Raw genomic sequence first — 12,807 nt, 5'->3', positions numbered from 1 at the left:
GATGACCTCTCCGCTGCCTTCCACCCCCTTCTCCTGGAAACATCATCCAACCTCGGTTTCACTGACACCGTCTCTTCCCGGTTCTCCTCCGATCTCTTTGGCCGCTCATCCTCAGTCGTTTTCGCGGGCTCCTCCTCTGCCTCCCATCCCCTAACTGTGGGGGACCTTCAAGGTTCAGTTCTGGGTCCCCTTCTATTTTCCATCTGCACCCATTCCCTTGGAGAACTCGTTCGCTCCCAAAGCTTCAACTTCCACCTTTAGGCGGATGATTCCCAAATCTCCATTTCCAGCCCTGATCTCTCTCCCTCTCTGCAGCCTCACATTTCCTCCCGCCTTCAAGATAACTTTACTTGGATGTCCTGCCGTCACCTCAACCTTTACATATCCAAAGAGAGTTCTTGATCTTCCCACCCGAACCCTGTCTTCCCCCTGACTTTTCCATCACTGAGACGGCACCACCACCCTTCCTGCCTCACAAGCCCGTAACTTTGGCACTATGCTCGACTCCTCTCTCATTCAACCCACATATTCGGTCTGTTACTAAATCCTGTCGGTTCTACCTTCACAAAACCACTAAAATCCACCCCTTCCTCTCCCCGCAGACTGCTACCGTGTTAATCCAAGCGCTTATCCTGTCCCACGTTGATTACTGCATTAGCCTCCTTGCTAACCTCCCTGCCTCCTCTCTCTCCCGACTCCAGTCCATACTTCACTCTGCTGCCCGGATCGTTTTTCTACAAATCGTTCAGTTCCGTGTTTCCTCACTCCTCAAGGACCTCTGAGGTTGCCCATGCTCTTTCTCATCAACCTACTCACTGTACCTCCATCTCGCCTGTCTCGCCTTCAACTTCTCACCCACGTCCTGTCTCTGGCCTGAAACGCCCTCCCTCTTCATATCCGCCAGACAATGACTCTCCCCACCTTCAAAGCCTTTTTGACGGTCCATCTCCTCCAAGAGGCCTTCCCTGACTAAACCGTCTTTTCCTTTTCTCCCACTCCCTTCTGCCTCACCCTGACACAGGTCAGTGCTCAGCACAGAGTAAGAAGCGCTCAGTAAATACGATTGAGCTCTTCCGGTGGCTTTGTTCCAGGCTCTCTGAATCGTGACAGGCTGTGCTTGTAATTCCTTCCACCTCGGAGCACCTCAGGATTCAATCCGCAATTTTCAAAAACGCAGGGAAAAACAGTTCTAAGCGAATCTATACATTTGCTTGCGTTTTCGGGAGTGAACCGAATTGATACGTTAAAGGGCGGCAGTTGATGAAATTAAAAATCCAAATTTTTCTCAGAACTTTTAAGTTGGTTTTCTTGTTTTTAAATCTGCGCAGGGTTGAGGTACTTAGTGGTTTCAGAAATAGCTCTGCAGATACATTTTCATTTATCACTTGGCTCTGTGGTTGTCGCATGGGTGGGGTACCTTTTCCTTGTTTGTCACAGGGGTAAAAGATAAAAAAAAACTTTTGTTTCTCCCACAGTGCTGAGACAAACTAATCTTGAGCTAGCCTACAATGAAAAACCTACCTGACCCCTATGTCTTGCTCACATTGCCTTTAAATTCAGTGTTTGTGAGATCCAAGATGTGGTTTTTGTGCCCCAGGGGAGAGCTGCGACTGCTTATTTCATTTTTAGCACATCTTTCCCTCTGGGACTTCGTACACTTTAGCAAGAAAATGTTAATCTACCACAGCTCAGTGAGGGAGAAAAGTGTCAGGGCTTTCAATCTGTTGACAGTTAGTTTTAGGAGGTCTTGCTTTGCCCCACTACTTCCCCTGAGTCCCTCTGTGGTTGGTCCTGGTTTGGTGTCCACTGTCCAGATTTGTGAGACGATAATGATAATAATTGTGGTATTTGCCAAACGCTTCCTATGTGCCAAGCGCTGTACTAAACGCTGGGGTAGCTACAAGACAGTCGGGTTGGACACAGTCCCTGTCCCAAAAAGGGCTCACGTTTTTAATTCCCATTTTACAGATGAGGGAACGGTAGCCCAGAGAAGTGAAGTGACTTGCCCAGGGTCACACAGCAGACAAATGAAAGCAGACAAAAGCGGGAGGCTGTGAGCCCGTTGTTGGGTAGGGACCGTCTCTATATGTTGCCAGCTTGTACTTCCCAAGCGCTTAGTACAGTGCTCTGCACCCAGTAAGCGCTCAATAAATACGATTGAATGAATGAATGAAATGAAGATTAAGTCCCCCAAAAAGCCCCCAGGAAGGACCCTATGCCTAGAGCTGTCTGCGTCACGAGGTGGAGGATGAGAACAGCGTCTCCACCCTTGGTTGCTTTATGGTACTTGTTAAGCACTCACTAGGTGCCAAGCATTGTACTAAGCGCTGGGGTAGATACAAGCTAATCAGGTTGGATTCAGTCTGTGTCCCTCATGGAGCTCACAGTCTCAATCCCCGTTTTAAAGATGAGGAAACTGAGGCCCCCTGAAGTGACTTGCCCAAGGTTACGCAACAGACAGGTGGCGGAGCCGGAATTAGAACCCAGGTCCCTCTGACCCCCAGAACCACGCTCTATCCACCAGGCCATTCGGTCTTTAGGTTTCAACTGCATTCACACAAGGTCCGGGGAAGCTACTGTTAGTTTAGCCCTCGGGTTAATCATGATGGGATTCATGACCAGTCCTCTTTAGGAAGAGAGCTTTAGGCGAATTTTAAAAAGAAATTCATCCCATTAAAAAGAAGCGGGGGGGGGGGGGGTTCCACCCCTTGAAACTAAAGTCTTCCTCGCCATGAATTTTGGAGTTTGAACAGATATCAGAGGGAGGGGTCAGACAATGAATCGATCAGTGGTATTTGATTGGGACAAGCAAGCGCACTTGTCTGTGGTGTGACCTTGGACAAGTCACCTGCTTGTCTGAGCCTCAGTACTCATTTATAGAATGAGAGCTAAGATTGGGAGTCCCACGGGGGGACAGGGTCCGTATCCATCCTTGTAAACACCCCAGAGCTTAGAACAGGACCTGGCACATAGTAAGCGCTTAACAAACACCATTTATTGAACGCCTCTTGGGGTTCACATGTTTGCCCACGAAGGAAGATCCAGTGATCTGCCAATTTCCTCACCCTCCTGTCGTGTGTTTTCTCTCTGTTCTATCAGGTGACCAGACCCTGCAGCTACAACAAAAAATCCCACTTCGACTTTGAAGAAGAGGATGTTGACAAACTTGAGATCAGGTAGGAAATGAACGGTTTTTGTTTTTTTTTTTCACCTTGCCATTTTCGTTTGGGTTTGTTCCTGTTTGTTGGGCAACTGGGTGGGGTTGTTTCCCTGGAGCCTTTTGCAGAGGGTTTCTGAAGTGGCACCGACCTCTGAGGGCCATTTAGCTTCAGGAAGAGACACTGTCTTTGTGGTTTCTCGAACTGGGTGGGGTACCTCTGAGAGATTTTAAAGTGGTGGGGCAAACTGAAGCCGCAGAATTCTACCCTGCTGTTCGGGCTGGGGGCTTTCTGGGGAGGATGAGTCAGATTTTTTCCTCCCCGCCGCCCAATTCGCCTCCTTCACTCCCTCCACCCAATCTTGGGGCGTGCTTGGGTATCTGGAAGCATTCTGGGATTTTTAAGGCTTGATTATTTGGGAGGAAGGATTAGAAGACGACAGAGAGCTGTAGGAATCATGGGGGATGATTATTGGCGGGGAAAAGTGAGGCTTCTCTTCCCTCGCCCCCCCAAAAACCAAAACCCGTTTTTCTGTTCAGATGCTGAGGTTCTGTTTTGCTCAAGAACTCCAGAATTTGAGAATTAGAACTCAGATCTTCACTAAGCCTCTCACGCTCACCATTTCTTTCAGGATAGTTACCCCTTTAGCTTCAGAAGTTCTGGCCCACTCCGATTCTTTCGTGAGGGCAGCCGGTTTTAAAAGAAATAAAGATTCTTCCCTCCCCACTCCACCGGGATTTCAGGCCAGGATCCCAACGGCGGTTTCGGAGAGACCCGTTCGGTTCTGATAGAATTCAGAGGAATTAGGCAGCAAATGATGGCTAATAGCACTTTGGAGACGAAGGGATCCTTTCACACGCCGCTTCCCTGGATTCAGAGTGGGGTTCGTCTACGGTCCAATTCTGCTACCATAAACTAAGGACTGCTCGTGGAAGAGCAGAGAGGGAGGCTGAAGCCACAGGCTGGAGACAGCCCTTTCCTCCTCCACAGAGTCCCGGGGATGTTTGGAAAATGTTAAGCATCCGTCCACATGGAAGCGATTTCGTTGGTAGTTTTCGGCGCTCACCTCTCCCTTGTTTCCGCCAAGGGTGTTGTCATAGAGACGGGGTCTTGTTTTAGCACTCGGCTAAGGCTGCCTTGTCTCTCAGAGTCCGTTGCCCGCTGATTCCGACCTCCTCACTCTTTCCTCGGGCCCCAGCGAGACACCAAAGGGAGACTTGTGGGGTGAGGGAGGGAAGCTGTGGACACGGAGCTGATTCCCTTGTCCGTGTCCCCGAGTTCTACCAACTCCAGGAGGGGGGCCTATCTATGCAGCAGGTTGCTGAAGGTCATCATCATCATCAATCGTATTTATTGAGTGCTTACTATGTGCAGAGCACTGTACTAAGCGCTTGGGAAGTACAAATTGGCAACATATAGAGACAGTCCCTACCCAACAGAGGGCTCACAGTCTAAAAGTGGGCTCACAGTCTAAAAGGTCCTGAAACTCAGCTGGCACCTGAAAATTGCGGGAGACCTGCAAAGGTTTCCACAAAAGAGGGCAGACCACCTCTAGACCGTGATCTCGTTGTCAGCAGGGAATATGTCTGTTGTTGTATTGTACTCTCCCAAGCGCCTAGTACAGTGCTTTGCACACAGTAAGTGCTCAATAAATATGATTGAATGAATAAATCCTCATCGTCAATCGTATTTATCGAGCGTGTACCGTGTATAGAGCACTACAGTAAGCGCTCAATAAATACGATTGATTGATTGATTGATAGATACTGGGCACCTGGGAGAGTATAATACAACAGAGTTGGTAGGCACGTTCCCTGCCCACAGTGAGCTTACAGGCTAGAGGGGGAGACAGACTTTAATATCAATAAGCCAGAATCTTTATTCCAAGGGCCGAGCTATTAATCAATCAGTGGTATTTACTGAGCACTTACTATGTGAATCCGATTATTCAAAGCCAGGATATTTCCGTTCTTGCCTTTCTGGCCAGAGATTTGGGCTGCTGTCGTACCCACTTTAGAGTTATTTATCCAATTTAAGGAGCTTCCCAAGCTGTATTTTTAGACAATAATGACCCTACAGGAGAATGTAAGAAAAGCCACTACTGTGTCACACAGTGTCAGTCGGATGCGTCAAGGACCCATGTGATATTTGCCCACCTGGACCCCCATCCCAGTATCTCGCTTTATTTTATAGTATTTGTTAAGCGCTTACTATGTGCCAGGCACTGTTCTAAGCCCTGTGGTAGATGGAAGCTTGTCAGGTTGGGCACAGTCCATGTCCCACATGGGGTCCACAGCCTTAATTCCCATTTTCCAGATGAGGAAAATAACAGGGAACTGCCCAAGGTCACCCAGGAGACAAGGAGTAGAGCCAGGATTAGAACCCAGGTCCTTTGAGACGTCGAGGCCCGTGCTCCATCCACCAGGCCATGCTGCTTTCCCTACCTGTAATGTTTCCCCACTCCATCCCTAATCTTTCCTTCTAGTAACTCCTACAAACCACCTGATTGTGAATTTCCCCCAGCATCTCTGGAAGCTGCTGAAAATTTCCAACTGCCCACCTTCCCACCCGTGCAAATTCCCTGTGCGCCACGTGTGAAGAAGTGTTTCCTTAAATTTGTTTGGAACCTACCTCCCTCGAGATTGCATGGGGGCTTCCTAAACGTATTTCCAGGGGGCTGGGGAAACCACAATTTGGCGTTGGCCCTGGCTGCGCCCTTTGTGGTTTTCTACATTTTGATCGTGTCTTTTCCCAGACTCTAGAAGACATTAAAAGGCCGAGGAGCCAGGAGACCAGTTCCCGAAAAACACGGAATGTTCACAGACAGAAATAACCGATCTAGAGTTAAACATTCCACTTTCTGTGGCCTTTGTAAATGCCAGTTAACTTTTGGCTGCCAGTGAATTGTGGTTTGGGTTCTTTGAGTTCTTACATTGGCAGGATCGCAGGATCCTCCCTCCCTGTATGGCCAGAAGACTAGCGAGAGCACCGAGCTCCGAAATGTTAATTGAAACGAAAACCTTGCCTTTAACGAGGAACACATGCCCGCAGCTTTATTCGGGGAATCATTTGAACTTTCATACTTTTGGATGGGTGGATAAGCAAAAGGGTACAGTGACAACGATCATTTGTCATACTCGTAAAGAAAGCCCCGCCGAAAAAGAGCGTCTTCTGTTGCTTATTTCTCAAGCCACCACATTTCCAGAGAAAAAGGAAAGGCAAACTTTGTGGAAATGTTTCGGAACACGGCGGAGAAGCAGCGTGGCCTAGTGGAAAGAAGTCAGACGATTTGGCTTCTAATCCCCACTTCACCACTTGCCTGTTCTGTGACCTTGGACAAGTCTCTTTCTTGCTCCACGCCTCAGTTTCTCCATCTGTAAAATGGGGATTCAGTACGTGCTTCCCTCCTCCTTAGACTGAGCCCTGTGTGATACCCGTTGTTGGGTAGGGACCATCTCTATATGTTGCCAGCTTGTACTTCCCAAGCGCTTAGTACAGTGCTCTGCACACAGTAAGCGCTCAATAAATACGATTGAATGAATGATACAGAGTGCATCCCATCTCGTTATCTTTTATGTATTCCAGTGTTTGTCACAGAGTAAGCGCTTAACAGTTACCACAGTTATTATTAGAGAAAGTGTTGATATTGTAATGAGATCCCAGCTCCGCCAATTGTCAGCTGTGTGACTTTGGGCAAGTCACTTAACTTCTCTGTGCCTCAGTTACCTCATCTGTAAAATGGGGATTAAGATTGTGAGCCCCACGTGGGACAACCTGATCACCTTGTATCCCCCCCAGCGCTTAGAACAGTGCTTTGCACATAGTAAGCGCTTAACAAATACCATTATTATTATTATTATTATCAGGGGCAGCAGATGGAAGGCAGAAGATTGTGTCTTTCTCCCTGCCCCTGATGATAATGGTATTTGTTAAACACTTACTATGTTCCAAGCCGTTGGCTAAGCTCTGGGGTCGATACAAAATGATCAGGTCAGACACAGTCCCTGTCCCACATAGGGCTTACCGTCTAAGGGAGAACAGGTATCGAACCCCCATTTTACAGATGAGGAAATGAAGGCACAGAGAAGCAAAGTGACTGGCCAAGGGTCACGCAGCAGGGAAGTGGCGGAGCCGGGATTGGAACCCAGGTCTCCTCACTCCCAGCCCTTGGTCAGATCCTTCCCCTGCGCCCCCGTGGGCAAGTCTGAGCCGCACGATTTTCCTTCCCCATCTTTCTCCTGCCGAGTCCTTGAAGGGTATGACTACTATCGGCTCCTTCGACGCAGCCTGGGTCGATCACCTGTTGTGAATTTGCCAGGGAACACCAGGCTTCTGGGTCTGGGGGCCTTCAGACTCGCCCAGTTGCAGTGCGAGTTCTCGCTCGGGATCGACCGGAGGAAAGGCCAGGTCCCTGTTTGAAATGGCTTCCCCGTCTGCAGCGTGCAGCTTCTCCTCATCTGTAGAAAGCCAAGCAGCTCCACAGAGTCACAGTCTCGGGGAAAAGAAAGCCGAGGTAGGGGAATCCCAACCCGATGGTTAAGAGGCTGCTCAGTGTTTTGCTATTAAATATCTGGTTCTTTGGGCTAAACTTTCCCTATATATGGCGGCTTGGAACCTGCCTCGTCGTTGAGGGCTGGAAATAGTCTTCCAAGGTGAATGGCTGTTGGTTTTAATTCAGGGCTCTGCCTCAGTTGTTTGCCAGATGTCTGTTTCTTTTAACGCTCTGGGCGCTGGAGAGTTTGAAGGTGGGTGGTGGCATCCTTCACGTCTGTTTGCCCCCCAACTGCCCACTGTTACTCATAATCACACAGTAAGCGCTCAATAAATACGATTGATGATAATCCTCCTGGCCAGAGAATGTAATGTCCGGCAGCTGAAGAAGCTATCTGGCCCCCTGAAGGTCCCCAGGATCACTCTGGAAAATTCAGTTTCACAGTCACCTTGTTCAGCACTAATAACGATGATGATATTTGTTAAGCGTTTACTACGTGTCCAGCACTGTTCTAAGCGCTGGGGTAGATACACGCTAATCAGGTTGGACACAGTCCCTGTCCCACGTGGGGCTCCCAGTCTCAATTCCCGTTTTCCAGGTGAGGTAACTGAGGCCCAGAGAAGCGAAGTGACTTGCCCAAGTTCACGCAACAAGACGAGTGGCGGAGCTGGGATTAGAACCCAGGTTCTTCCGACTCGCAGGCCGGGGCTCTATCCATCGGGCCGAGCTGCTTCCCTTCAACGCGAAGCACTTAGGAAGTGCTTGGTAGGGAGTTACTCTCAAAGCAGAAGGGACCTGACTAAGAGGGCAGATGGCTTGTATGGTGGTATGATTTTTGAACATCATTTCTGCAAAAATAGCATGGCGGTTTGCCTGCTATTTGCAGAGCGCAGGACCTCCCCGTGCCCCCCGCCTCCCCCTTCCTCGGCAGGAAGCACTTTGACTTGCCCCGTGGGCTTTGTCAGGCCATGTGGCAGAATGTGATTGGCGAGTCCTTCGTTTGGCACTTGAAGGTTCTGGGTGAAGAGTTCAGGGACTGAGATTTTACAACCCGACATCTTCTGTGGGCCCGCGTGGGAGCCACCAGGGAGGAAAACCGAGAGCGGGGAGAAACCGGCCAAACAATCAGTGGTGTTTATTGAGCGCTGACTGCACGCTTCGGAATGGACAAGTACCATAGTTACTGGCGGCAACTAGCCTGTGAGAGATTCAGCCTCTCACCATTTTGGGACTGGTCGGTTTAAATTCCCCCAGGTGACATGTCATGTCGCTTCCTTCATTCAGTTGTATTGAGCGCTTACTGTGTGCAGAACACTGAACTAAGCACTTGGAAAGTATAGTTTAGCAACAAGTAGAGACAATCCCTGCCCACAATGGGCTCACAGTCTAGAAGGGAGGAGACAGGCATCAAAACCAGCAAACAGGCATCAGTTGCATGAATATAAATAAATAAAATTCTAGATATATGCACATCATTAATATAAATAGAATTCTGAATATGTACATATATACACAAGTGCTGCGGGGGAGGCCAGTAGAGCAAAGGGACGGAGTCGGGGCAACGGGGAGGGGAGAAGGAGCAGAGGAAAAGGGGGGCTTAGTCTGGGAAGGCCTCCTGGAGTAGGTGAGTCTTCAGTAGGGCTTTGAAAGTCATCTGCCAACTCTGAGGACAGTCCAGCGCTGAGGCCTGTGGTCTGTCTAGATTATAAGCTTCTTGTGGGCTGGGAAAGTATCTGTTTATTGTAATAATGTCTTCTCCTGAGTGCTTAGTACAGTGCTCTGCACACAGTAAGTGCTCAATAAATATGAATGAATGAATGAACTGTTGACTGGGGCAGCTGCCTCAGAGATGCAGGAGACAGAATAAAAACATTTCTCTTCTGGGGCCCGAAGCTTACTCTGCTCTGAGCTCCCCTAATGTCTTCAGGAATTAACAGCGATGATTAACCATGCTAACTCATTCATTTTGATCATTCATTGAAACATATGCATTACTGTATGCTGAGCACTGGACTAAGCGTTTGGGAGAATACAATATAACAGTAAACAGACATTCCCTGCCCACAATGAGCTTAAAGTCTAGAGGGGGAGACCGACATTAATAGAAATAAATGACAGGGACAGAAGGGCAGTCACAAGCAAAGGGTCACCTTGTTTCAAGTTCGTCTCAGTTCCCGATATCGGCCGCCGATCTGTGCCATAGAATCGTACCGCATGGAAAGAATCCTGTGAGGTCTATTTGTGTGGATGGGGGCGGACACCCAAATCGACCTCTCGGGAAAACCCCTAAAACGTTTCGCACTTCCCGGTGAAACCCAATCCCGTTTTCCGAGATCTCCAGAGAAGGTTCTGTGGCTCTTTTACTTTGGGCACTGAGGATAGTAAGCACTCAGTAAATACCACTGATCGATTCACGCCCGCTCGCTCATCTCTGATTTACTCTGATCCCTCCGAGGAAGATAGATGGGAGAGTCACGAGATCGCACAATAGCGTTCTGCAGGATTTCCACCTGAAAACAAAGAGCGTGTTATTTCTCATTGATTTGTCTGTTCCAGGATTGACCTTTGGAATGCCAGTAACTTGAAGTTTGGAGATGAGTTTCTGGGAGAACTAAGAATTCCTCTGAAGGTTCTCCGACAGTCCAGTTCTTATGAAGCATGGTAACTCCTACCTACTAGAGTTTAAACAATTTCTCTTGCCTCCTCTCGGTCCCAATTTTTTCTTCAATGCCCTGTGCTTTATCTGCATTGCAGTTGAGGCACCGGAATTGCCCCAGGCCGTGTTCGTCCGGCATTCAGAAGGTCACGGGTTCTAATCCCAGCTCCGCCGCTTGTCTGCTTTGTGACCTTGGCCACTTCACTTCTCTGTGCCTCAGTTACCACATCTGTAAAATTGGGATTGAGACTGTGAGCCCCATGTGGGACAAGGAATGTGTCCAGCCCGATTAGCTTGTATCTACCCCAGCGCTTACTACAGTGCCTGGCACACAGTAAGTGCTTAACAAGTAACATTATATTATTATTATGGCTTCAGAGCTGAAGAAACTGGCTGGCTGGCAGGGGGAAAACCATTGATCCTTGTGCTCTTTTCAGGTATTTCCTGCAGCCGCGAGATAACGGCAGCAAGTCGCTGAAACCAGATGACCTCGGTTCCTTGAGGTTAAATGTGGTTTACACAGAGGACCATGTTTTTTCCTCCGACTATTACAGCCCTCTCAGAGACCTCCTGTTAAAATCCGCCGATGTTGAGGTACGGCACTTGTTTAGACCCAGCCGGTGACCCTGAGAAATGGCTCTCGTCAGTGGGTGGGTAGAGGGGAGGAGGAAGTTGATGCGGGTTTGTGGGGTTGGAGGAGAGGGAAGGCGTGAAAAGAAGCAGCGTAAACCTCTAGCGTCCGATACCTCCTCAGCCGCTTCCTTTGAGTATTTGTGAATTTCACAAAGAGTGGCATTTCCCACTCGTTCGGTTCCGTTCTTTATCACCCTGCTCTGTCCGCCCAGAAAGACACACCCCATCCGTCTGCAGTTACAACCGTTTTGAGAACCCGCAAGCCGTGCGTATCGGCTTCCTAATTCTGTATATGACTGCCAAAGGAACTCGGTGGGGTTCCTTGCAGTTTATTTTCATAAGCAGTGGAGGGTGGGGGGGGACAACTTTGGCTCAGAAATTGTCATTTCGAGTGGCTCGGGAGAGACACCGGGCTGAAGGGGAAGTGGGGGGTGGCGGGGGGGAATACCGACTGACAGATTTTCGTCCCCTTTCGCCCGCGAAGCCGTGGGCGTCGGTAACGTCCCAGGGGTCGATGCCGTCCCAGTGTCGAGGCTTTAAGCATCCTCCTGCTGCCCTCTGGCGACTGATAACTGAGGCCCAGAGAAGTAAAGTGACCTGTCCAAGGTCACACAGCAGACAAGTTGTGGAGCCAAGATTAGAATTCAGGTCCGAATTCCCTCCACACATCCGCCTCCCTCCACACATCTGCCAAGCTAGCTCCCTTCCTCCCTTCAAAGCCCTACTGAGAGCTCACCTCCTGCAGGAGGCCTTCCCAGACTGAGCCCCCTCCTTCCTCTCCCCCTCCTCCGCCTCACCTCTTTCCCCTCCCCACAGCACCTGTATATAAGTATGTACGTATTTATTACTCTATTTTATTTGTACATATTTATTCTATTTATTTTATTTTGTTAATGTGTTTTGTTGTCTGTCTCCCCCTTCTAGACTGTGAGCCCGCTGTTGGGTAGGGACCGTCTCTAGATGTTCCCAGCTTGTACTTCCCAAGCGCTTGGTACAGTGCTCTGCACACAGTAAGCGCTCAATAAATACGATTGAATGAATGAATGAAAATGAACGAATGAGGCTACCGTAGCCCAACATGGCTTTGAAATGAGAAGCCACCGCGGCCGTTTCCAGGGGTATGGCCTGCGGACCCCTCGCTCGCCATTGGCACCGGAGGGGGGATCGGCCTTGGGGGAGTGTAGCCTTTTGCAAAGAACCAGCGTCTCTCTCACTGTCTGGCCGCCCTCCCCTTCTTCCACCCCCAGCCCGTCTCGGCCTCGGCTGCCCACGTCCTGGGCGAGGTTTGTCGCGAGAAGCACGAGGCGGCCATCCCGCTGGTGCGGCTGTTCCTCCACTATGGCAAGATCGTGCCTTTCATCAGCGCCATCGCCAACGCGGAAGTGAGGAGGACCCAGTGAGTATCCACCCGCCCCCCGGGTCCATCCCGTGCCCCCATTAGTGTCGAAGAAATCGGAGGGGGCGGGCACACGTGGAGAAGCAGCGTGGCTCAGTGGAAAGAGCCCGGGCTTTGGAGTCAGAGGTCACGGGTCCAAATCCCGGCTCCGCCGATTGTCAGCTGTGTGACTTTGGGCAAGTCGATTCACTTCTCTGGGCCTCAGTTACCTCATCTGTAAAATGGGGATTAAGACTGAGCCCCCTGTGGGACAACCTGATCATCTTGCAACCTCCCCAGCGCTTTGAACAGTGCTTTGCACTTAGTAAGCGCTTAATAAATGCCATTATTATTATTTTTCTTATTAAGCCCAAGAAGCAGCAGGGCCTAGCGGATAGAACCCGGGCCTGGGAATCGGAAGGTCCTGGGTTCTTATCCCGTCTCTGCTGTGAGACCTAGGGCAAGTCACTTCGCTTCTCTGGGCCTCAGTTCC

General features: G+C 49.6%; 1 protein-coding gene across 3 annotated transcripts in view; it reads left to right on the top strand.

The window, feature by feature from the left end:
• RASA3 (RAS p21 protein activator 3) overlaps nt 1–12,807 on the top strand; it is a 180,308-nt gene that overhangs the window by 142,669 nt on the left and 24,832 nt on the right. For all 3 annotated transcript variants that reach the window (XM_038762059.1, XM_038762058.1, XM_038762060.1), the window contains 4 exons: nt 3,100–3,176; nt 10,207–10,311; nt 10,744–10,900; nt 12,187–12,335. In XM_038762059.1, the coding sequence (XP_038617987.1) occupies nt 3,100–3,176; nt 10,207–10,311; nt 10,744–10,900; nt 12,187–12,335 (488 nt within the window). The remainder of the gene's footprint in view (nt 1–3,099; nt 3,177–10,206; nt 10,312–10,743; nt 10,901–12,186; nt 12,336–12,807) is intronic.

The sequence above is a fragment of the Tachyglossus aculeatus genome, chromosome 20, assembly GCF_015852505.1.
Source record: "Tachyglossus aculeatus isolate mTacAcu1 chromosome 20, mTacAcu1.pri, whole genome shotgun sequence".
NCBI classification, from domain to species: Eukaryota; Metazoa; Chordata; class Mammalia; order Monotremata; family Tachyglossidae; genus Tachyglossus; species Tachyglossus aculeatus.
Note: the sequence above shows the minus strand (reverse complement) of the source record. Positions and strands in the feature narration are given on the sequence as shown.